This window comes from Osmia lignaria, chromosome 15 (assembly GCF_051020975.1).
Source record: "Osmia lignaria lignaria isolate PbOS001 chromosome 15, iyOsmLign1, whole genome shotgun sequence".
NCBI lineage: Eukaryota > Metazoa > Arthropoda > Insecta > Hymenoptera > Megachilidae > Osmia > Osmia lignaria.
In genome coordinates this window covers 9,737,527-9,764,994 of record NC_135046.1, presented here as the reverse complement: position 1 = coordinate 9,764,994, position 27,468 = coordinate 9,737,527, and the positions used below count along the sequence as shown (strand labels likewise).

The 27,468-nt window shown below is 35.1% G+C and overlaps 1 protein-coding gene across 22 annotated transcripts; it reads left to right on the top strand.

Moving 5' to 3' along the window:
- The first annotated feature begins 377 nt into the window (after nt 1-377).
- On the top strand, nt 378-27,468 carry Tlk (Tousled-like kinase). 22 transcript variants are annotated; one of them, XM_076692716.1, is made up of 16 exons: nt 380-639; nt 1,560-1,604; nt 8,535-8,620; nt 21,149-21,239; nt 21,297-21,559; nt 21,626-21,859; nt 22,547-22,639; nt 22,868-23,329; nt 24,165-24,368; nt 24,612-24,703; nt 24,898-25,045; nt 25,114-25,225; nt 25,341-25,530; nt 25,601-25,712; nt 26,414-26,521; nt 26,791-27,468. In XM_076692716.1, exons 2-16 carry the CDS (start codon nt 1,574-1,576, stop codon nt 27,004-27,006), a joined length of 2,442 nt encoding a protein of 813 aa, XP_076548831.1. In that variant the 5' UTR covers nt 380-639; nt 1,560-1,573; the 3' UTR covers nt 27,007-27,468. The 22 variants fall into 22 exon arrangements, with proteins under 22 accessions (XP_076548830.1, XP_076548828.1, XP_076548831.1 ...); XM_034315911.2 differs by having other exon boundaries at nt 1,333-1,604; XM_034315909.2 differs by having other exon boundaries at nt 380-728; nt 1,333-1,604.

Here is a 27,468-nt window from a genome sequence, read left to right as displayed (position 1 = left end):
AACTTATCATTTGAATTATCGTTGAATACAAATTTTATGTCAACTATTATTTTAACAGATTTTTTAATTACATGGTTCACGTAGTATCTATAACGATAACCAATAAGAAAAATTATTCGCATAACCAAATTAAGTTTAATAACAAATTACAAAATACTAATTTAAAATTGAAAAGGTGTTTCATACATACACTTTTTAGATATGTAAGATATAATGTAATTTCTTATCAATTAAGACCCATTTTAAGAAAAAAAATGTTCATCCGCATATTAATTAAAAGTCTAGTTAATCCGAAAGCAATAGGTAAACGACGACAAGAGGCAGGGAAGATGCGGTATGAACCGTGACTGGTCAGCCGATGCGCCGAATAAACATCGTAGTTCACCGATAATAGCCGAAGTTGTAAGGTGGCGAACGCGACTATTGATGCGAGTGAGACAGAGGAACCGTATGAGTGCGCTATAGTGAAGCGACGTCACTGTCGTCGAATACGTGCAAAAGAAAATCGGGGTGATTTCAAGACGCTCACGTATCTCGTCCCTTAAACCATCTTCATTCGCAAAAAAGTCCTCTGTCAAAGTGCTGTGTTCTTCGCACGCGTCTGTGTATAAGATTTCCAGAAGAAAAGAGAAAAAACTAGTACGTATACTCGGTCGGAGTAGCAAGTAGTGCGATGTATTACGTGTGTGCCGGCGTCTAGGATCTACGTTCACGTTCTCGCGTAATCGGTGACTATTTATCGCGTCGGTTATACTATTCGTGTTATTGTTCCCGTGGGCAAAAAGTAGCCATGCGAAAAAGCGATAAATCAGTAAGTGGCCTGTGGCAGCCATTTTCCAGATGAGTTTTCCCCTTTCTTTCGATAAGCAAAGTGCGCTATGTCGTGAAAGAGAAAGAAATCGCAAAGAAGAAAACCGGTGCTTTTATTATGTGTTGCGAGGTACGTTGAAAATATTCGTTGGAGCATATAAGAAAGAATTATCTAGGGAAGTAGCAAAGAAGAACGCTCGTTTGCGTGTATGCGTGTATGCGATCAAGTCTGAGTGGGGGAGGGGGGGTGAACAATACAGAGACCCCCCATTGCCGTGTGTTCGTCTGTTCGTAATCACGTATTACGAGCGTTCCTGTGACTTCATGATGTCAGGCCTAGTTTACAAGTAGAAATTCATTTTCGTCTCGGTAACCTGAAGCGAATCGCGCGATGAGAAAACGGCTTTAAGTATTTTCACCGCACAACAGGTACACGATTTATCATATGGCTCCTTTTCATTCACGGGGCTAACATAACCTCACCATTCTATTTGTTGACTAACCAATTGCCACTGTTTCTAGATGTGTTCTTATTTGTGGGGTTAATTAGAATATCTCATTCTATCATTATAAATGATTATGTGGTAAAATAGTGTTGTGGGAATAAGATGATTCTATTGGTGTATTACCATTGATCAGATCTAAGTTTACTTGTGCGTTCAGAGTGATTACTTTGGTGAAGACTTTAGTGATGTGATGTAACAGAACAAGTTGGATATCAGTGTAATAATGTAGCGGCAACTTTACAGATGGATAAACAGGGATGACTGATAATTGCTGGAATTCTGGTGGTGGTAAGTTTCACTTTTAATGTTTTAACCATAGGCTCATGTGACAATATCATTGCTGGGAGACGGCAAGATTTTCTTTGTAATTACAAGAAAATAATATTATCTTTGCAACATTATACATTGGAGCAAATAGAATTAAAAATTGTATCAATTTTACTATAATATAACATAGTAAGTTGCTAATTGAGGAAACTATATGTTCATAATCATTAGTTACCTTTTACTATCATTTTATAAACATAAACACATTATCTTTAATCATTCATTAGCAGTTATTTTTCTGTTGAGCGTTCTAGCATGAAAAAGATTGTTTTATAAAAAATGTTTGCTTTATTTGTTCAACTATTAACTGAGATATAATGTTAAAGGTCTCAGTAAAGTTTGCTTTCAATCTTAGAGCATTGTATTAATGAAATTGTTGGAGAAATAAATAATGAAAAAGAACTATAATTCAATCATTGTAGAAGTTTCTAAAACTTCTAATATTTGGATAAGCAAGATTTATAATATTTAAAAGACACAATTATAATAGCGAATAGCGGGGTTATTTTGACCCGGTATATAATACATAACCGATTAGTATAACGCGGCATTCGAGGCGTAAGGGTTAAAGTTTTGAAATTTGAATATTTCGAAATTTAAAATTCTTAAGTTTAATGTTCAACACCTCAAAATACAAATTTTTAAGTTTCTAGATTAATTAACCTTTATTGGTCTAACGTATGATCGAGAGTTTAAATCTAATTCTAATCTTTACACTCCGAATGCAGAGTCATTTTGATCCACTATGAATTGCATATTCCTATGTGTACTTCTGTTAGTGTACATATGTACTTTGACGTAGTTAAATACATTTTCAATTTTTAATACAATTATAATAGCATTCTTATGCGTTAAAGTGACCCTGTATGAAACAACCGCGGTGTAGAGCATCCGTCTTTCGAGGGTTAATGGCGGAATAGGGAATAACCTTAAACCGCGTCCACGTGTGAAATACAATACTGACAAAGAACTGGTAAAAATATAGCATTTTAGGGAAAACGTACAATTTATATTGGATCAGTAAAAAAAATTTTTATACAAATTTAAATATGGCAGATGTGGAATAAGTTTCCATTTTCTACGTTGTCGTGATTTTACGTTGTGAAGATACTCAAGAGAAATGGAGTTAATTTACAGTTTTTATAATTAAAGTAATTACTACAATAGAAATCAGTTAATAGTTGTACATGTACATATTACTTTCTTTATTGCTGAATTCTTGATCATTCTTGAGAAATGTTTTTTCCTCATTACATTATTATACAGTAGCGTGCACGGTAGGCTTCCCCAGGGAAAATGGCGATGGTAGGAGATACGGTTTTAAATACACGGAAATCCATAGTTCTGTCACTTGCATCTAAATGTTTACATGAGAAAATTTTACTTGATATTTATTTTATTATTCATATTTTTCAGTTATTTTGTAATATTTCATAATGAAAAATTCATATTATTTTTTCTAAACTACTGTTAATATTAAAACATATCTTTCAAATTAAGGTTATGAAAATTTATGTTTCCCCTAGAGTACCATTTTCCCTATGGAAGCCTACTTTGCTCGATACTGTACACAGTGAGCCGTAGCGTGCATAAATGTCCATTGCAAAAACAATTCTTCGATTTGTTTTGTATTATTGGCTTGCTCTGAACGATGGTTTGTCTTGTCGAGAACGTAAGCGTTACAAGAATAACGGTTTTCCAATACTTTCTAAGATTCATCTTTTTTCCTCTAACAATTAAAATACAATTAAAGATTTAACCTAACCTAACATAATAATTCTATGAATCTTTATATTACAAGAAATTTTAGATTTTCCGAACTCCAAAATTCTAAGCTTTCAAAATATTAGGTTTCCAAATTTTTAGTATTCTAGAATTTCAACATATATAGTTATGCCAATGTCTGATTATTATATAAAAAATATAATAAAAAAAATATAATATACAAATCAGTGAAAATTTGATTATTCGGTTTTTTTTGCAGATCTTTACGTTTTGAAGTTGCCCGAGTCCGAATATGATGAAATCCGGTGTAGAAAAGTATGTATGTACGTATGTGTGTATGTATTAAGTGTACAAGTTAATTTGATGCCTTAGAAAAAAAAATAAACTAAATATTTATTTCTGAAAAATGATAGTAACATTAATTATTAAATATGTTTTATTGATTGCTCGGGAAAGTATTTAAATCTAGAGTCGTAATTAATGAAAGGCACTAAATTAATTTTTATACTTAATGTATGTGTATAGTTCTGAGCATAGTAGGCTCTTTTAGAGAAAATGGCGATGATTATTAATGAATAACTTCCTACACATAAAGATACATATCGTAGTTAATGTACCAGTTTTCAAGTGAATTATGTGCTTAGTGATTAGGGAACAAACATACGTTTGATTTTTATGTAGTAGTCAGAAATTTCCTAAGTAAACTTATTTGCTGTTCAAAGTACGAATTTTATAACGGTGGATCATATTAATCAACAGTTCCAATGCATAATAACTACAATAACATGTATGCCACGCATGATGAGTCGCGTAATAAAACAGAGAATTACGCTTGAAATTCATTAAGAAACATCGCTATTAGGCTTCTGTAAACCGGTCGAAATACGTATGAGGCACTCGGTGCAATATCAGCTTAACCGTGCAAGAATAATTTTTAAGCATTGGCGTAACTAAGATTTCTTTTTTTAGGATGGTCTAGATCCCTTAGCTTTACTAACAATATCAAATATTTAATAATGTTTCATTCTTTTTAACTTAAAAGTAAATTAAGGGATAGCTAATAGCCCTGTTTCAATAATTGGGTTCTGATTTAAGAAATTTTTTTTTCAATATTTTTATGTATTAGTAAGATTTGCTTCTATCACCAGAATTTAACCATCATAGTATACAACACAGTTTTAAAAAGGAAGCGTTTAGTAAACACGAGTGGAAGATAACGCGGTAACTTATCTCTCGTTATTATATATTATCTGTCGTTAACGAAGACACAAAGGTCTATGTGGTCAAAGACAGCTCTTCCCAGTTGAATGAAACACCTAGGCCAGAAAAATTTACATTCGAAAAATATTATTTTTGATGAACAGAAAAATGTATTAGGATATGAAATGATCCGTGCTGGGAAACCAGTTCATACTGTATCGTACAGTATCGGGTATAGTAGACTTCCCTAGGGATAAAAGCAATGTAGGGGAAAGAGACCCCACTGTTCACCTAGTATGTATACGCGATGTTCATTTTAACACTAGATTGCCGGAGCGAGTCAATTTGACTGATTTACGATTTTATTGCTATATATATAGAGAAACTTAAATCATTTTTTTAAATAGAATTATGAAATGTAAATAAATACTAATTCCTTCTTCTTCCCAATCCTTAGTTCCAAAAATCTATATGTGTTATACCTATTTTGATGTGAGTCCGGCAATCTAGTGATAAATCGAACATCTAAACTATTTCCGCTAATATTAATTAGAATCTTTTTATTTATGCAAATTCTATATAAAATTAATTTTTTTTTACTATTCAACCCTCGATAAATTTATCGTCGTATACTCTGCAACAGTGTGTTCCATTCGTGATAGGAAACATGATAGCGAACAATGAATAATAGACGAGGCAATGGAAACTAATGAAAAACCTTGGGCAATGGAAACATTAATGAAAAACCTTAATAACACATTAGAAATTTCATTTAATAACAGTATTCAAGATTGATTTGTAGTCACATTTATTTAATGATTTTATAACAATTTGAAATATAATTTTTTTTATTTATTATTAATGAAACAGTTTTATAAAAATAGTGTAGATGTAGTTTAAGGTAAAAAGCGGAGCAGGTCGTAAGCTTTGTTTGTCAGGTGAACTCCTTCGGTGGTTTGACCCGAAAAAGGAGATAATTAGGTTAACGTCTCGTCTAGTTGCATAATCAGTTAATTCCAATATCAATCCAGTATCTAGAAACTGTCGTATCGTGATCAATTACAGAAAGCTATAATTTTCAATGTATATAATACGTACATATCTTAAGCTTAGAAACACTTGATGAGGGCTTATCGAGCACACTACAGTAAATTCTCGTTATATTGCCACGTGAGCAATTTGACCTTCACACGAATTTCTAAGCATACCAGTATTTTCATTTATGTGTTCAAGATCAGTGTTAGAAATAAGATACAAAAGTAGCTGCAGAGATAAATTTATTCTCATTTTATAAGTCGAGTAAAATAAATTTTTAAATACTATCTTGTTTAAATGAAAGTATTCTAAATATTATTTTTCGTATCTTCTGTTTATAATGTACCAAGCTATGACGAAAATCTATGTGAAAATTCACGTATAATTGACTACATTTTTCTGATTGTGAGTCAATGTTCTACAGAGTGTAGTGTTTAAATAGATTGGAATGAGTCAAACGTATCCTGCTAGTACTGCCTTGCTAATTATTTTTAGATCCATGAGGAAACTTCAGACTTTTTTATTATCCCAACTGCACGGATTTCCTTGTTCTTGTGGAATTACTTACAATCACATTACATTCTTATCCAGTGAATAGTAAATTTATTCTGAATTTTGGGAAAATAACATTCACTTATTCATGTTTTCGCAACGTTTCAACCATTTATTTTGATTCTCTTAAAATTTTCCTTTATTCTTTGAATATATTTTATTGATTGTTTTACAAGTATTAAAATCATTAAACCCTTATCAAATTCTCTGATTGACTATTAAATAAATTAAACTTTGCTATTGTCATTTCAATTCTAATGAAATTTCTAATCGATTGTTATTAATTAATTAAGAATACTATTATGCTTTGTGACTATTTTTACCTTGGTATTTAAGATGGTGTGATTAGCACGAGCGGTCAAAACAAGACGCGTCTTTGGGATTTTATTTAAGGAAAACTCGTGACTTTCTTTGGATCAATGTTTTTGCACTTTAAAGAGTATACTTTCACACAGTTCTAGTAATTTTTGCACAGAAAAATATTGGAAATTATAGGAAATACGGTGAATGTACTGAAAGCATATTTTTAAAACGTGTTTTGTGGTAACCACTCTTCTTCGGAGATGGATTATCGAAAATCAAAAAAGAAAAAAAGAGTTTTTTTGTAGACTAGATTTTTAGCTCTAAAATAAGAATAGCTAGCAGACAGCTGAAAATTATCTTTACTTCGACACAATATTCATAGGTATTTATAGCAAATTGCAACAATGAAGCATTCAACCCGTAACATTATCGCAAAATGATAGCGACACTGTTCTATACAGAGATATGATGTTTCTGTGATATCCTGTGCTGGTTATGAATTTCAGAATACCAAGTAAATTAGCCCACCGCATTAAAAATATCAAAAATAATGAAATACAGTGACTCACATATTTGCTCAGGTATCTTTCTAAGAAAATAAGATGATATCATTTTTTACTTTGTTTGCATAGGTTAGTGTAGATTGTGAAAATTTTAATCATATCTGAATATTTGTCTTCTGATTGAAATTTATCAAACTAACGTTATATTATAATATAAACATTAGCTGTACTTTCTCTAAATATTGTATTATATTACCAGCAGCTTTCGCTAGAGAATGTCCTCGTTGAAATACGTAAAGTAACAATATGTACAAATTTCACTCTGATTCAGGCACGATATAAGAGATTTTAAAAATTGAAATTAAGGGTTGACGGTTTAGCGAAGTGAGTAAAGTTGCCGGCTAACCCTTTGTTTGAGAACTCGGGTTCGAATCCTAGAGGGGGTGGTAATTGATGTTTTCATGTTTTTCTTACAAAATCTTGACATCAACAGTTGTATTTCAAAAGACTTTATCAGTAAATAAAAATTCTTAACGAAAACAATAATATACAAATTCAAAACATAAATTAATGCAAGAATTCGTTCTATAAAGACTCTCCCAAGTTTATCGAAATTCTGATGGATTAGTAGTAATTTTGCAGCAGTATCCCATATTATTTAGTCTATCAAAGCGTACAAAGTTAGTTCGTCAATGTGGTATTCGAAAATTACTTTAATGTAGTCAGAGGACGTAGAAATTTGATTGGCTGCCACCGATATAGCCGCAGCTACCGGCCGCAACTATTGGCCACTCCCTGGATCGTTGCGATCGCCTCTACCACCACCGCAACCGCATCTAACGGGTCCCTCTACTGCTACCGTATTTATAATATCAATTTAATTCTATTAAACATAGGAAAACTATGTAGAATCACGAACGAGAAACAAATTTCTAGAATAAGGAGTTTGATGTAGCGGATAGCGTGCCCGGTTATTATTCCTGAGGGTTCGCGATCAAATTCCAAGCAGGGGTGGGATTTAGCATATTTTTTCACAATTAGTTTAAACATATTTTCTAATTCGAATAATACGATACCATTCTTACAATACCATAGAAAAATTTTATAATAATTCTCTAAAATTTGTTGTCCGCTGAACCCTTAGGACGGCGGACCATGGAGAGAGTCCCAATTTTAATTAAATTTTGTATTTCATATTATTTTAGGATTTTAAACAGGTATATTTTAATTGTACAATTAGACGATAATATTCTGAATAATTGTTATTATATTCAACCCTTAATGCTAAAAAAAAAGAAGAAAGAAAGAAAGAAAACTTTGAATTTCATTAATAATGTGGCGTGCCAAATTGAACGTTTGCATTGAAAAAATTCAATAATGATTTCTTTGCTAATATAATAAATAATTCTTAGCATGTATCATATTACGTATGACTATCGATAGTATCTTGTGTGAGTTTCACTCTCAGGTAGACACCTACGATTAGAGAGATATTTTAATACTGTCATAAATATATTTGATAATTTGAAAAGCTCCTTTCGTTCGATTAACTCGTCATGCCGTGCTGTTCCAGGCGCTGGCGTCAAGATGGAGCACTTTCAGGCCGCCCTGGACCCAAGGAAGCAGGAGTTATTGGAGGCTCGCTTTCTCGGAGCAAGGGTGAGCTTAGCACATCTTCTATGTGTAGTTTGTCTTTCTTTCTTCTTATTTTCTTCTAAATATTACCTTATTTCTACACTATTCACTTACGATAGGGTCCTTAATTAATTGGTTTGAAAGATGTAGCTCTGCTACGTTACACGTACAGTGGACTCTCGTTATATTGCCATGGACGGGGCAGTAGGAGCGTAGATTTTTCAAGCTTTTTGGAGGGGAAAGAGAGGATAGAAGTATATCAATTTTGTAAATTATGATACTGGAAAAGCAGCACTAGTATACTTGAAAATTTGTTTTGAAATCGTTCTCGTGGTAATATAACGAGAGTCTACTGTATCACCTATTAAATATTTCTATTGAATCCTTTTTAAACCGTCGAAACATGCAAAATATTAAGAGTATAAGGTCGAATCAGTTAATAGTAGCGAACGTTTTCTGAAAAACAATAAGAGCGAAGGACATGGATATAATGGTCAAGGTTAGGTAAAAATAAGAAACAGTGTATCTTCGATCATTTATACACTTTATATTTTTCTGTTTTTCATTATGAAATTTGCTCGATACGGATATAACGTTATCGTTTCTTATCCGCGTGTGCGTCATCGTCCCAGTGAAACAGGAAATTGCTTCTTTTAATACGTTGTGCAGTATTTGAACTTTAGTGAAAACATTGCAAATTTCAAAAATAAATTTCTAATAATGGTACACTCGCGACCACGTTAGGCGTCCCCAAGAAAAGTGGCGATGGTCCCAGATTTTCGTCCTTCCCCGCGGGCATCCTTCTCCAAAATGACTATGTAGCGAAAGGGGCCCCTATCACTTGTGTGTACCCGCCCCCATCCGGCACTGGGTGATCGGTACATAAAATTTGGAATAATAGATTAATAAAAAAGAAGAAACTTTCAATAGCGATTATGCAAAGTTATAATAGCGATTGTGCATCTCGATGTCCCGATATATGAACAACGGATGCAGCTAGTGACGTTCTCGTTTATTATTATATCCGCGTCTAACAGAGCATCGCGGTGCAATTGTCGTGCTCTTTTTATCACTTAACCCGTTTACGTTGTCGGAACGAACGGAGGGCAGAAAATTCAAGTACGATCGTGGTTTCAGTTTATTTTCGGTTGTCTATGAAAATTTCTTAATCGAATTCACGCAATTCGTAACTTCTTTTCTCCAATTATATAAAACGAGCGGCCGCGTTTGAAATTCAAATACCGCGCGCCCGGAAATTGAACCGCTAATCTTGAATTACTTATACAATGATAATATTCATGCGGATTAATTGGTAAAACTAAGTAATTTGGTGTGTTAATGATTAAGAAACGAATAGGAATAATTTTTAGATATGTAAATGAAGTAACTTTCTTCGTAAAATATTATTGACAATTATCTGATATCGCGTGAGCGACTGTGTTATGTTTCAAAAGTTAATAACCTCTTATTTTATTAACACGCTCATTGACTAGAAAAATAATATAACGTTCCTAATAGCCGAGAAATTTTATCTTCGAGGTATGTTTAGAATGATTAAAAAAAAAAAAAATTCTCACTGTTGTGTAGTGTTTGTATTGGCGAACAGAAGGTGCGTAGCGATCTAATAGGCACGTCCCTGAAGGCAATAGAAATCGGAAGTGGAGAGCGCGAGAGAGTCGCCGCGGCTGATTGGCGCACGGATAATGTACAGAGGCCAATTAGCGTGCGTAACATTGGTCTGCCGAACTCGGCGCGGTGGTTACGAATAGTAATACACCATTATATACGCTGTTGCCAGATTTTTTGCATCACGTGTCTCCGTGCTCTGATTAATCACACTGTGGCGTGGCGTGGCTTGTGTGTACGCTTTAAGAATGTCCGAAGGCTGTTACGTAAGCAACAATCTCCGATACTCAATTTTTATCTTGACCGCTTACTTTCTTCCATATTGTTTTTCTTTTTTAATTCGCTCTTTTTAGAACGTTATCGATGAAATTCAATATACTATTGAGATACAGATGTTAAGAACGTTGTATTCGAGTCATGTTAGCGGATACAGTTTTCGACGTGACAAGGAAATAACGCACCTGTCGTTCGCCAATTTTCGGATGGAATCGTTAGACTTCGTAACACACGAGCGTACCGTTCTTCCTTTAATTCCGAGTGAAAGTTTGTAGGTGTGCTGGGCTTAGTTGATCGAAAAGAATACAACGTGATAAACACGTTCAACGTTCGTTGAAATGTTAGAATATAAGTATCTTTATTTATCTTTTGTTGGTTTTTAATTGAAAACAAATAACACCTGTTTGGTGTCGCGTTTTACAATATTATATGCTAATTGAAACTTTTTAATTAGATATTAGGTAAATGTTTAGATTTTAAAATTTGAAAATTCAAATTTCAAGATCGCAAAATTCTAGAATTTCTAAAGTTTCTTAAAATTTCAAAAAATATTAACAGTAAAATAAGTATTAAATCAGATATCTAGCGAACATTTACACACGAGCGGTAGCGCTTTCTTCTCCTAGATCGCCATTTTTCCTAGGAAATCCCACTTATAACAAAGTACCACTTCTTGCACTTAGAATTACTGCAATAATTCCATTTCTCACCCTTTGTTTCGATTTCTCATGAAAAGAAAACTCGTTAAAAGTGCAAAACATTAGTCTACTTGTTGTGCATGCTTTTTTTATGAATAAACTAGTAGGCAATTATACTTTTTCTTATTTTGAGCAATATTGCTAACCACTGGTTAGTGGTTCGTCAGTTTCCGTCGTATCTTTATCATTTTTAGTGTTATTATTTAATGTGTATCTATTTTTATGTTTGGAGATCTTCATATATTAATTTTCTTATAGATTTGCTATTTGAGCCATTTGGATAGTTAGACTCATCAAATGGTAAGTTTATTTAAACATACCGTAAATTGGAGACTGCGAATGCACGAGCACATTCTTAATTAATCACGTCAAATATAATCATCAAAACAAATTTCGTAGAGAATCTGTTTGTTCATAAATTACATAAAAAGTTTCAAGATTTATTTTATTCTATACATACATCAGTGGCTATATTTACACGATTCTGAGATGTGGGTTGTAAACAGATCTATAATTGTATATTGGGTTGGCTCAATTTAATTGTTGTTAATATTATCAATTCAATATTTCACACCAATATTCATACAAATAACTGATAATTTATTGTTCAAACATATTCGTTATACGCATCATTGAATTCAGTACATAATATACGTGAATCGTTGGTTATCAACTTGCTAAGGAATGTTTCTCTTTTAGAAATAGTTTTCGGTGATGTTAACTATTTTTAGCATTATTGATCTTGTCTGAAGAAAGTTTACGAGGAGTCGGTAATACAGAGAAGCATTGTACGAATCAATACGAAAACCACCCTCTATCGCGTAAGCACACAAGTTGCGTACATGCAATAGCGTAACACCGGTCAGAGCAGACGGCCAGTCGACGTGCCGTCATTTTAGAAATGTTACAGTAAAAGTGCAAAATTTTACGAGTACACTTTTTCACAAAAATATCAACTAAATATTAATACATTCGATACCGTGGTGGTCATTGATGACCAACACCTCAAATGTAATAATTAGTAAAAGAAAAAAGAAAAGTGTTTTGAATAGCATTCCTTTAATATTATACTGACAGTATAGCAATAACTGGATTTCAAAATTTCAGTACTCCAGAATTCCAAAATTCAAATTTTTAAGTTTCAAAATATATAGTTTAAAGGAGTAAGTAAATAAAATTATATTGCTATTCTGTTAATTATTAATAAATGAATAGATTGACTAGTAAATGTACACATTTACTGAGTTCAACGCTTTTACTCTGACATATACAACACTCGACGCCGTTCAGTAGAGCAGCGGCCGATCGTGTCGCGTCGTTTCGCTTCGGGAGAAGTCGAATGTGCACGCCCCCTCTTTCCTTCCGCTGCAGTTGCAGTTCCCCTACCTTTGGTGACACTACTTGCCTCCGGCGGATGCCACTTGAAACGCAGCTTCCGAGGGCTTCGAGCCTTCCTCGGTGCATTCATCAATGTTCCATAGAGATTGATGTTTTACTTGTTGACCTATGTTACATCACGACGTTCATAAACCAAGGGGTAGAGCAATATAGCAGGACAGAATGGTCAAAAGTAACCTTGAACCGATTTTACTTGGCAATGCACCTTTCCATAGCTTGTCAAAAGAAAATGTAGTACACGAATTTTCAATCCTCTGCCTCAACTGGGAGGGTAGTTGTGAATTTTTTCAGATTTTTCTTCGCGAATATTAAGTGCAAAAAAAAAATGAAATGCATGTAGGAGGGGTTATCTTTTAAGGTGCATATTAGAGAAACTGTCGACGTCACAACTAGTGTAGTAGTAAAAGCTTCAGAATTGAAAATATATATCTTTTTTATAGTTGTGTGTTTGACTTGTGTATATAATCGTGGTTAAATCGAGTTGTAGAGCTTCTGAATAGTTTCTTTTCTTTATCTTTGTACGCCGCTTCATTCTTTCTCCACCTCTTAGCCACTCGGCTTCGAACTCGTGCAAATTCGACATCCAGTCGGGACGTTCCGTCTCCCGAACGAAAACGCACGAATGACACGCGATACCACAAACTCTAGTCAAAAGCAAGATTGATCAAGAAGCAACAGAAAATACAAAGCTTACTTTAATTCTTCTTATCTTCTTTATTATTGAACGAATTTAAAAAAAAACTGTTGTTAATAATTAGTTAAGTGATTTCTAATGTTTTCTATGGTAATTATTCTTTAAATATAGAAAGTATTTTTATGAACATCCGGAACCTGCGAATATACACGAGTTACGCCGAGTTGATCCGATTACAAAATGCCGTGAGTCAGGGAAGGTGAAGGACATTCAGGCTACACCCCCGGGGTAACCTCCGTTTATTCCCTGTCTTAAAAGAAATTCAATACGTTGCATCTTGTTGAAAAACAACTTTAATGCCCAAATTTTGATGTATAATATTTTTATAGTCTTATTCGGTATTTAATCGGCTAAAATTCAAAACTCTAGAATTCAAGTTAACGTTCAAAAATTATTAATTTTTCAGAAAACTGTACACACAGTTTCTTACTAATCTCATAACACATATCGTTGCGTAATCTAACATATTCATTCGAATGACTAATTAATTACTCTGCGTAATAATAGATCGTTTTTCATTCTGAAAATACAAGTTCATAAAGTTTCTTACATTGGAATACACATACCAACTTTATAAAAAATATGTATCGATCACCAAGCGGATGAAATATTTACGATTATTCCAAAAAGAAAATACTTTTTTTTTGTCTTAGAAAAGATAAAACCGTATTGCTGCGTGACCTACAGTCTTAGGCGAGGGAAATTCATAAAAGCAAGCAAGCTGTTAGTGCATGTTCCCCGTATTGATCCTTTCGATAGTAAGTGGGTACTACGCACATTGCATGGAAAGTTTATACATACCTACCAACCTTGGGAACTGAATACGTACAAGCCAGACTCGCGTTTGACGTTCTTGGATCCTTTCGAGTTTCGAAAGCTTTTTTCATTGTGTATCACCAGTTGTGTGTTCGCCAGTTTTTTTCATTGCCCATTGTGGCTACATCAGTCTCTCTTCTACGCTGGAAGCTGGTATTGTAACATATTCTTCTATTTAACTTGTAAGCAACTTAAGAATTACAAATTTACAAGATTCATTTATTAGTTATCGAAACGGCAAAGAGATACAATTTTTGAAATATAGTGTTTATAAATCATGAATGGGAAAGAAAAGAAAATGGTTGAAAGGATAGCACACAAATGCTTAAGGTCGTGAACGCTGAAGTTCGAAGTGCACGTACAGTGTAACGCGGTAGCAGGAGACACCTAAAGTCCAATTCGCAATCTGCATTACCGTCTGCCTTTACCGCCACATTGAACTTCTTTCGCCGACTGCTGATATGTCGACGCCCCGGCAAAGAAAGCGTGTCCCTGTCTTCTTTCCACTCATCAATTGTATACTTTATCCATATATCTGCTTATCTTATGCATCTCATTCAATCATACCTGCAATCGTTCACCTGATTTTGTTTTTACTTAAGTACAGTACCGAGTACGGTGGGTTCCCGAGGGAAAATGGCGGTGCAGGGGAGGGAAGCCCAAATACATAGAAGTCTGTTGTCCTATCGCGTGCCCTAGTTGCGTGTAAACGTTTAAGTGGGAAAATTTGATTTCATATTTATTTTATATTACTTTTATGATATCTATTAAATAGACTTTCAAATATTTAATAAAATTATATGTAACTAGATGTTCTTATCGAAATAGGAACTTACAGAATCATAGAAAAATTCACGTCACTCAAAATCTTCATAGTGATTTGTATCGTTTGAATATCTATGATGCACATGTACCTTCATGACTGTATCATATACATATATTTGATTAACATAGTTAGCAAGATGTAAATGTTTAAGTAGCAAGAAAATGTTTCAAGAGTGACACTTTTTTCTATAACAGAAGGGTTGCTTCCAGCGACCATCTAGTGCCACATACAGGAACTAGGGGATTCGATCGTTACTGATCTACCTACGTTAAGTGTTTGGTTAAGGTTCATATGCCTGAGCCCCACCCTAACTTTATATTTCATTGTATTATACAATTGAATATTTCAACGATTATATACAAGATATATTTTGTCTTGATATCACGTACAATCATATTTAAACAATTACTACAGTATTTTTATACATATTACATTATAAAAAAGGCAATAGTTGTTTCAAAGTTTCAAAATTTCAAAGATCCCTGTCCCGCTCCAAAAATCTGAACGTCAATGACCTTTGAAGCTTTTGAAATGGTAGACGTTGACATAGTAGTAGGATTCCTGTATCCAACCGTGACACGTTTTAAACATTAATGATCAACATTCTAAGATTACGCTATTGCTGCCATTGTCAATACACGATGCTAGGCGTCAACGCTATTCAATGGCGTGCCGATCGTCACTGCCGTCGCGACAGAAAGGTCGATGGCGTCCTTTTCTGATCGACAAATCCTTAGACGGCTTATGTGCGCGCGTGGCTGAAAGTCCGAATCAGTGACACACGGCACGTTCATCGTGATTTTCAAGCGGCAGTAACTATATTCGAGATCTTTTTTTTGCCATACGGTACAGAAATACATATATCCAAAAAAGGTGGGGCTACTATGACCAATCAAAGCCGCATTCTTTCCGCTCTGCATAGTGTATGTATTTTGTCAACTCAATGATGCGACTGGTGAATAGATTACGCAATTTGCGCATGCGCACGGAAAGGAAAAATACTTAAATTTGTCAGCTATCTCGACAAAATGTATGTTGAAATGAATTCAACAAAATATTTTTATGATTTCTCGGGTATAATTATGACGCATGTATCTGGATGCACGGTGTATACGGATTTTATTCTTGAATATTTTAAATAGTTTTATGTGACAGTAATAATCAATGTAATCGCTAAGATCTGATGGAGAAAATCTAAAGTGGCGCCGCCGACGCTCTGATTTCTAAGCTAACAAAGTTCCACCTGCCACGTTATTTACCTAGTTAGTTTACGATTTGTTCGGGAAGAAACATATTAGAGTACCTTGGAGAAGTTTCTTATAGAAGTAATAAAACATATAATAGCAATGTATTCAACTCTGTGTTAGTCTGATAAAACAAAAGTGAGGAAAATTTACTAGTTGCAAACATGGAGTAGAATTATAAAAAATACTAATGTAGCTCTAATAGAGTTTACTTCGTGTACATTTGCATTTTTAAGTTTCCGAATCCAAAATTCAAATATCGAAAAAATTTCAAAATTCATATTTCAAGAAAACTCTATACATCAGTTTAAAAAAATCCGGATGTAATAACATAAAAAATACTACGCATTGCATCTTCTTCATTTAACATATATAGCCACGTCTAAAAACAAATAAACAAAAAATAAAAAATAATTGATTGATAATTGCATCGAACTACGAAGAAGATTTTATCCCGAATGAAATCGCAAGAAGTCGTCCTTGCAACGTACAATGCGCACACACCGTTTACACGGCATCGGGGAAACATGCCTAACCTTACCCGAAGCGGTGTGCACGGAAAACCGCGTGGCTGAACGGTGAGCAGAGCGCAAGCCGAAGCAGCGAGGCAACGTCGCGTGGCCGACCAGCTGATCGGCCAGAGACATGCGGCAGCGCCGAGTAGAAGGGGAGAATCGCGCGCGACTGGGCTAATGAGTGTGCGACCTATTGGGAGGTCATTGGAGGGGGCTAACCCAACGTATGGAGGGGAAACAGTGGCTCGTTCTATAAAAAAGAGGGGATAGTCGTTGCTGCGTTGCCGTCGCATCAAATACCCATGGTTGTTTTGCACTATCAAATGCCATTGGACGGTCTTTTTTTTTTTTTTTTTTTTTTAAATATAAAATTACATATTACACTTTACGTGCGTTTTGGCATGTAAATATTTTAATTATAACTAAATTTCGCATTAGGCATTATAAGAAGTATATAAAAGATGTCTTGGCTATACCCAGCGGCGACTGTACTAAACTAGTACGTACATTTAAAAAACTGAAAACACATTATGGTGTGTGCGACGTTGTCACAGCATCCGAAATATTGCAACGTTGCTCCTTGTCTGAATGTCGCATCGATAGGCACTTCTATTCCTTCGTACGTGGTCAAAACGAAAGGCACGCGAAGTATGTAACACTATTAGGTAATTATTATTTCTCCACTTTATCGTAACTTAGAAAATTGTGAATGAAGTGATTATTTAAAACACACTGTGCGTGGAATAAGAATTAATAGTGGACGAAGCAAATTATCGTGGCTGATCACACGTCACGAATAATTGAAAATTATGAAAATTTAATAAAACACGGAGGTGAAAAAACACTGTAACGACACCAGTAGAGTGTAAATGCGCGACTACCGACAAACATTGCGTCGTTGCATCTAAAATTTGACATGCACTCCCACCTGCTCGCCTGCCTGAGCAGTTATGTTCGTCGGTCGTCATCTCGTACGTACGCTTAACTCCTCCATCCCCTCCACCGAGACCACGTCTCGCTAATACGCCCTCACACTGGCTGAAACACACATCGCCTTGGCAGGAGCGTAAGCAGTGGCGCCACTGTAAGGATACTTACGTTTTTCAATTTTCTGTCAGGTGCCACTCTCTATAGATGATGGTTACAGTAGCGCAACTAGAGGGAGGGGGGTCAGCTGACCTTTTCGACCATAAAGAAATTAAAAAATTTTTTAAAATAAACAAAAATAAAAATTAGATTTAACATCATAAAGTATGAAAGAAAATAGTTTTTATTCCCTCTATTGAATAGTTATGGTTGCGCCACTGAATGGTTAAATTATAGAAATTGATACAAGAATGTAAATAATTCTGGATTTTAAATTTTGTTGATAAGTTCAGTTTATTATTATTGGATCAATTCTAAACATTGAATTCATGTACTGCTGTATTATATTGAGGACAGCAGATTTTTCTAGGGAAAATGGCGATATAGGGGGAAAAAGACCCACTATCCACCTGTAAATGTTTACTTGGGAAAACTTTTTAATTTTGGAACTTTGCGATCTAAACTTAGAATTTTGGATTTTGAAATTTTGAAATTTAAACTTCGGAATTTTAAACTTAAATTTTGGAACCGGGAAATTAAATGATAATATATAATAAATATTGAATGTTATATACTCAATCATTAAAAATTATTTTATTCTATGACCACATATGATCTTCCCCTATGTCGCCATTATATAAAATAACGTCCTGCGAAGTGTTCAGTACTTTTTAAACATCTCTTTTACATGATACCTAAATTTCAATATTTTACATTTTTTCTTTTTAAAATTAATCTTTAGACGACTGGGACAGAACCTCTTTTGGGGCTTGTGTATATGTCCTGAAATTCTGTACTAAAGGTCAAAAAAGGAAATCATGGGATGAAGGGTTAATAGTTAATAGTAGAATTTGTTGGAGTGTATAAGAACGGCAGAAGGCAGATTACCGATCACGTACAGGGTACAGCACACCCTTTGCACGCCGTAGTGGCACAGCCACACTTCGCCACATCGATTTTACCGGCTCGGTTGCACTCACACTCGGTCGACCCGTTCACTGAAGGAATGTCTCATACGCCTCTCTCTGACTCCCTTTTCCTCTCCTGGCCCTACCCCTGCAAAAGCTCTCCGTCACTCAGCCTACCTCTCTTTTCAACTCTCTATCCCATCCCTCTCCGCCCAAGCTCACCAACCTCTGGCTTGCCCCCTCCCCCTCCTCTCTCTTTCTCTCCTTCCCTGTCTGTTGTGATCGTGGGGCGGTAGCGGCGCCGCGGGGAGATGGAAGTTGCACCTTTTGCCGCATCTCGGAATCTCGCGCGTTGCTCATTTGCCGTACATAGAGGAGAGGAGAAGCGAGACAAGGAAAGAGATAGAGGAGAGAGTGTGGAACGAAGAAAGAGAGGAAACCCTCCCGCTAGAGTAGTAGTATGCGAACGGTACGGTGGTCAGACAGTTTCAGTTCCGTTTCGATTAGGCGAGACTACGCCGGATTTTTCGCTTCCGAGTTTGGCCCCGTGAATACGTACGCGTAATGCCGTTTATCGTGGCCATTGACGGCACTCGGTGCTGCTGTGAGTGCTGTTGCTGCTTACCCGGCATGCTAACTGCACGCCACTTTTATGAGTGGAACCTCACTGTTGACGAAGATACCAAGTGAACCCCCAACCTTCTATGAGTGTGTTATATATGTACGACGTGTTTATATCATTCGTTACATACTCTATGATTATGATCGTAAAAGGGTCCGATCGTCAGGAATAAAGGAGTCCATTGTAATATCCGCATGTCCCGATTCACTAGGTTCGTACATATTACTACTTCCTATGTAATCTTACGCACACTCACGCAAGCGCACACCAGGCACCCACGAAGCTGTCTTAAAGGCAAATCGCCGACGGAGATACGATTCTTCGGCCCTCTAGCCCAGTTCCGGGCATAGACATTGATCCATCGATAAAGAAGTTTTCTAGCATTCTCATGAAAATACCAGAAAATATACTACAAATTATTTATAACAACTAACCTGAAAATTCATTATTTCTTTAATTAATGATTACCCGATATATAAGTTTTCCATTCAAATAGCTATACCAATAGCAATATCTAAAAATGATCATTCCCTTGTGTGTGTAATTAGAATATTTAATTGTACAAAGATGATTTTTAAAATAATTTGCTGATGTGACAAAATATATGCTTTACTTTTTAAACAGACTGCCATTTTTAAATAGTAGATAGGGATAGTGTATATACGTAATATACACGTGTACTTTAATACATTATTTTTATTATAATCAGTTTCAGGTAATTATACAAATTGAATATATCAACAGAACAAGCATAAATTTAAATCAATCATCGAATTTCTGTTGCGGTATTAAAGATTAATGTATAGGAAATGAAGAAATTTTAAATTTTATAAATTTATTTATATTTATTGCAAATAAATAAATGTAGATATAAATAATACAAATAGATACATGGAAATATATATTTATTTATCCCTATTTATTAGAAATTGTCGAAAAGAAATTTTGCGGATTTTAAAAAATTTGCAAAATTTAGTATTCGCGATGCTTTGAATGGATAAGCACCAGTGACAGAGCGTGGAATTCGAACGTGTACGTTCCGGCAATGAAACGGCGCAAACGCGTGACCGCGTCCATGAGGACTAACCATTAATCCGGGTTCTTAACCGCGCGCGGAGTAAACGTGGCTGACACGCCGCCAATGATAATAATAAGAGTGCGTAATTTATCGGTTGAATCGACGTCACAAAGCCGTCTGACGTAGTATGTCGTCGTTTGTTGTTGTTAGTAATCGTCGAAGCGAGTTTCAGTCTGTATCGTATACGTTAGGAATAAACCAGTTAACTAGCCGGCCTGACCAAAGAGTTCAGACGCGAAACAGTGAGTAAAACTGCCCCCTCGCGGAGCGCGTCCGTGGTTCCGAATCCAACCACTCCTCTGCCATCGAGAAGTTCCTTACACCTCCTCTACCCCTCTGGCTCTATTCTCATTCTCTGTTTCGCTACTTCCACCCCCTCTCCGTTTCCCGCTCTTCCCACTTGCCCCGCAACTCCCTGCCCTTACGTCGTTCCCCTCCGTTAGGGTCCTCCATTTTGTCGTGATTCCTTTACCTCTAAACATATATCGGAGATTTTATTCATTCGCTGATATTGACATTTACGGAGAAATTGTGCGCGTAACCGTGCCTATGGTTGACATACTGTCTATTAGCTCAAACAGCAAATACGACTATGGGGCTCCACCATAGGCTCTCCTGGAAGGTGTCACCTATCTTTCTTACTCTCTTGTACTGTCTTTTTTCCACTCTCATTTCAAAGACCACTTTTCAGATTTCAATAATTTTTCATAATTTTAACCTCTCTGTGAAAGTACCATTCTGACATAGGCATATTTTTTTTTTCAGATGTCTGCTGGGTCACAAATTCAGATGGCACCTCAATCAACCGTAAACTCTGGTCAGTCGGTTCATAGTCAAGACTCGAACATGAGCACCGGTAAGTTCATTTTGTTATTAATAATTTATAGAAGGATTAACTTTAATGCGGTTGTAGGCTCATCGCATAGTGATAAGGAGGTAGATCCAAATACTCCGGAAAAAGTACCAAGAACTCCTTCAGAAAGGAAAAGAAAACGTAAAGCAGATGATGGAGGTGGAGGAATAACAGGAGGACCTATAGGAAGCAAAGGGTCCAGATCGGTGGTTGGTCTTGAGAATAAAAAGATCAATGAGTATTTTCCAAAGCACCACTTAGGCAATAGTCCCATTAGGCATGGGGGCGCTAAGAGTCCCTCCCCTCAACAGGGGTATCCTATGGTAAATATATTATTAATTAACTTTCTTCCTAAGACTCCTTTCTGATATACATTTTTTGTTCAACAGTATCCACCATCACCTCAACAACTCCTTTCACCGCAAGTAACAACACCCAATTCTTCGGTGGCCGAATTTTCTTCACTGATGCAGCCACCAAGACCTCATCCTCAACCTCCACCTCCTCCTCCACCAGCCTCTACACAACCTGCAGGCTCAATGGTCAGCAAGCAGGTGCAGGTAAGGCCTACCAACCTCAGTAGGACAAGCCAGGTCAGGCAAGCGAAGACTAACACCCCAAATGTAAGCAACATTCGATAATTTTTGCAAGCATTTTATAAGAAATGACCCATAATTCAAAATTTCCAATAAATCTACTTTATTTCTTTGTTTCATTTCTGTTTTAAAGGGGTTATTTTAATTTATAAAAATTCATTGTCAAATGGGTACTTCTTGTCAGATGTTTGCAGTAAACTTCTGGCTAAACTGTAGCACTGTATCCATTTGTTATCATAGGAGGCAAGCTACCTTGTCGGCGAAGAAATTTTTTCTTTCGCTTTTCAATTAATATAGGTGTGCATGTTTCATTCTAAATATGCTTACATTTAACGAAGTTGAATTTATAATTATTTTGATGGAGAATATAAATTTAAATGCGTACATTTTTGGTGTTTTCCTTGCTGCCTGTATTATTATCTATATGTTTGGGTTTTTTCTTAGTAGTTTTATCATTCAATGAATCAGCTTCTTTTTTTCCAATGGCATAATATGTAGAAATATATGATCAGTATATTACACAAATACTTAAGGATTAAAATTCTATATGAAATTGTGAAAGTGTTGCACTAAACACATCTTCATCTGCATGTTACTTCTCTGTTCGGGCGCAGCAAGGTATCTAGTATTTTCTCAACTATGCTGACAAATGCATTCAGATGTGTTACAGTAACTTGTCTTTGATTTATCATAAATATGGTAATTGTATTTCAGACAGAACTTACTTGCCAGAGGATACAGGAATTCGAAACCCAAGCCTCGTCGGATTTAGAATTACGAAATAATAAAATTGATGAATTAAATAGAGTAAGTAATTGAATTCGAGGTCAATTAGAATTATTGATGTAACTAGGATTTTTGTATTTTCTATGGGCTTCCAGATATAATATTCGAATCCCAGAATTTTAGAACGATCAGGTCCTAATCCCCGTATTTTCATCCTGGCTCCTATCTAGTTACGCCAATGATTAAAATTCATAGTATTGTTTATAATTATATGTAGATTTACCTATACATATTTTTTTTTATTTTCAGACAACAGACGAACTTAGGCATCAAATGGCTAATCAGCAAAAAATAATCGAGCAGCACAAATCCCATATAAATAAGTGTATAGATGTTGTAAAGAAATTACTGAAAGAAAAATCAAACATAGAAAAAAAAGAGGCTAGACAAAAATGTATGCAAAATAGACTAAGGTTGGGTCAATTTGTAACGCAAAGGGTGGGCGCGACGTTTCAAGAGAATTGGACGGACGGTTATGCGTTTCAAGAATTAGCAAGACGGCAAGAGGAGATAGCGACTGAACGTGAAGAAATTGATAAACAAAAAAAGCTTCTACTGAAAAAGAGGCCGTCGAACAGTGAAACTGGTAGAAAACGTAGTCAGCCTCAACCTTCGTTGCATAATGGCACGGAAGCTACATTCTTAAAGCCAGATGCAGTACCTGGATCTTATACGTGGCAAGAGTATTACGAAGCTGATGAAATACTCAAGGTATTATTTTTCAAATCTATTAACATAATTTCTCAGCAAAAACTATTAGCTGTCGGATAAAGTTCGCGAGATTCTTTTATATTTATTGTTCTCGGTTAATCCCACATCCAACGTGTTGAAGCTGCGTCCTCACTGAAGCAACAACGAGTAACTTTTTGTTAATGTTGATGTATCTTGACAAAATCTCTGCTTGTTGCTGAATGTTTCTATACATTTCTTTGCGTTTCTGTTATCATTGATAAATGTTGCTGCTTGTTGTCCGTTTCCATTCGGACAATCAATTCTAAAAATTTTTATTTTTATTTTAGAAGTTTCATTCTAAAAATCAAAGAGAAATAGTTAACACGCGGAAACACGTGACAACAGCAGCAAATGCTTCTCCACTGCGGACGCTTTATCCCTCGATGCACAACATATTAACCCTTCTACAGCGAAGTCTGTGTCATTACCCAAATTTACAAAACGTACAAGGATATTAACCCTATTAAAATTAAATGTGTAATTTTTAAAAGAAAAGTGTAAAATTTAAAGAAAGGAAATAATATGAAATATTATTAATTAATTAAAATTGTGGCTCTTTCCATAGTCCTTTCAAGGGTTAATATACTTGAAACTTGTTGCTAGCAATAAATTTTGTTTTGAAACCCAAATAAAATCCAAATATTCCTTAGATTATGTTGCTTCAATGTGGACAAAATGTTTCTGTAAGTAGATGCTTGTTGGAAGTGTCTTGAAAGAAACAGCAACAAGGAGCGACAAAAAGTTGCTCGTTGTTGCTCCGGTGAGGACGTAGCTTGACTGCCCATTGTTATAATCTTTTTATTTGATTTCACAGTTGAGACAAAGCGCGTTGAAAAAGGAGGATGCAGATTTACAACTGGAAATGGAAAAACTCGAAAGAGAAAGAAACTTACACATCAGAGAGCTGAAACGTATTCACAACGAGGACCAATCGAGATTTAATTCTCATCCTGTATTGAACGAACGTTACCTTCTACTAATGTTGTTAGGAAAAGGTGGTTTCAGTGAGGTGCATAAGGTAAATGAGAAAAATTGTTAACACCAGTGGTGGGTCGTAAGAATTTGTAATAGTGGGGCTGAAATAGTAAAATATGGATAAAATTAAAATTCCAATTCTAAAATTATGTTTGAAATTTTTATATGAACTTCCATTTTATATTGGATGCACTACAGTCTTAGTGGACGAGTCGCCACTGTAAAATAGTAAACAATTTTTGAGTTGTTATTTTAAGTATTTTAATTCTTTTTATTATTATATTAGGCATTTGACTTAAAGGAGCAACGATACGTCGCTTGTAAAGTGCATCAACTAAATAAAGACTGGAAAGAGGATAAGAAAGCTAATTATATTAAGTGAGTATTTTTAGATGATGTTTTTATGCATAAGTTATTTGATATTAGTTATCAAAATCGATTATTTATATGTAAAATAATACTATATTTTAGACGAAAACAGACCAACGTGGAATATTTTTGCGTCAATTAATAAATATCAAAAGAGTTGTTCTTTCAGAATTTTTCTATGATTTGATATTTTTTTTCTACAGGCATGCGTTACGAGAGTACAATATACATAAGGCTCTTGATCATCCTCGCGTTGTGAAATTGTATGATGTGTTTGAAATTGACGCCAACTCTTTTTGTACTGTCTTGGAATATTGTGATGGCCATGATTTAGATTTTTACCTCAAGCAGGTATATTAATGAGTCTTCAACATTTCTTCATACATTCCAGATTTTATAAAATATTCATTTGATTTTAGCATAAGACTATACCAGAAAGAGAAGCAAGATCTATTGTTATGCAAGTTGTATCTGCATTAAAGTACCTCAATGAAATAAAACCCCCAGTCATACATTATGATTTAAAACCAGGTAAATTCTTCTTAAATTGTATTATTTATAGGAAAATGTTTGTGTGATTTTCAACATAACTTTGTATAATAAACTAATCATTTATTTTTCTAATTCTTTTCCGATTATTCCATAGGTAATATATTATTAACCGAAGGTAATGTTTGCGGAGAGATAAAAATTACAGATTTCGGATTAAGCAAAGTAATGGACGAAGAAAACTACAATCCAGATCATGGAATGGATTTAACATCTCAAGGAGCTGGTACCTATTGGTATGTACTTAGGAGTTATCAAATATCCAGTGGCGTAACTAGGTTCCAGAGGTTAATAAATCCAGCTAGTACTTCTGTTACCTATTCGTTAATATAAAAAATGTATATTTATAATTTTCAGGTATCTACCGCCAGAGTGTTTTGTTATTGGTAAAAATCCTCCTAAAATATCGTCAAAAGTTGATGTATGGAGCGTGGGCGTTATATTTTATCAATGTCTTTACGGCAAAAAGGTATGATTAATCATTATCCTTTGAAAAACGGATACAGGTTTACTTCAACCCATAAAAATATCATTATAAATTGTGTATAAAACTGCAGATATATTTAATTACAAAAAAGTATATACACACATCGGAAGGATTCCATGTAGGAACATGCAGTTCGTACTGGGTTAAAGTGATCCTGCAAAATTTTAATTTTGAGTGTTTGAAATTTGGAAATTTTAACCCTCGTACTACGAATATCGGGTCATTTTGACTCGGTACGTGTTATGTACTGTAGAAGTGCACAGCAAGTTATGAAACTGGCATGGGTGCCCGATGTTGACCGCGGACACGACTATGGGCACAGATTCGAACCAATAATTTAAGAGTGATAAAACCTGCAGTAGAATAGACGCCCGAGTCGAGTCTGCGGGCACCCAGGCACCCTAATTTTGTGTGTACGCCTGGTATGGTGTGCAAAAGTTACCTTGCTTCTTATATTAGGTATACAAGATAATTCGGTGCTTTTAACATTACATCTTTTTAATTGCTACTTTAAAGTTTTCCGCCTTGGTTTGAATCGTTACTAATGGCACCAAATTATTGACCATTTGAAGACTTTTGAAGAAATCTATGAATTAAAAAAATAAAAAGCCATTGAATTAATTTGTACACCTAATTAAATGTTAATTCGGTGGAATCTAACATGCGTACAAATATGCTTTCAGCCTTTTGGACATAATCAATCCCAGGCTACCATTTTAGAAGAAAATACAATTTTGAAAGCCACTGAAGTTCAGTTCGCGAATAAACCAACAGTTAGCAACGAAGCAAAGGTATATATTTATCTTACTATTAACCCTTTGGCTCCAAGTTTAAACACTCTGCGTGTATTTCGGGCAAAATACTTATTTCTATTAACATGAGATTTTATGAGACGATTTTAGAATCTTGGAATCTTATAATTCTAGAATTCAGATCTACTTGAGCAGACCTAGCCAGGTCAGAAATTTGAAAAAATAATCGCCATATACGTCTATAGCAGTCAGATAAACTATTTACGTGTTGAACTGAAATTCTATTGTTTTTTTGTTTATTCTTTCAGAGTTTCATAAGAAGTTGCCTAGCATATAGGAAAGAAGAGCGCATAGATGTATTGACATTAGCTAGACACGAATATTTACAACCTCCAGTGCCAAAGCATGGCCGGCAAGCGAATAATCAACAGCAGCAGCAGCAACAACAACAAATTCAGCAACAGCAGCAAACGTCGTTTAGCATTGGCATGTTTAGTGGTATGAACGCGTCGAGCAGTTCGTAGTGGAAAGGAACTAAAGGGAGAAATCTTCGATACGCTGATACATGCCAAATCTTGAACACTGAACTGCACACCATCTCATCTTAGCGATTGCTATAACGAATTGTAAATAAAAAAAAAGAAACCGGAATAGTATCACCACTACCACCTCCACTTATCACCACCACACCTCTACAACTACACTTACAGGCCGACAACTACATAGGACATTTGCAAGAGAGATGCGAGACTGGTCGCCGCAAGTCCAGGAGCCTTGCGTCTTTCTAGAAGACAAGTTTATTCAGCATGACAAAAGAAAACGAAAAAAAAAAATAATAATAATGATAATGTTGTGTTCGTAAATATTCAATTGTATTATCGTTCCTTGTATCAAAACACACAGTGGGCTGACTCGATAAATAGTGAAAGAAAACGGATAAACATGTGATAAGTCATTGTGAATTAAAAAAAAAAAAAAAAGAAAAA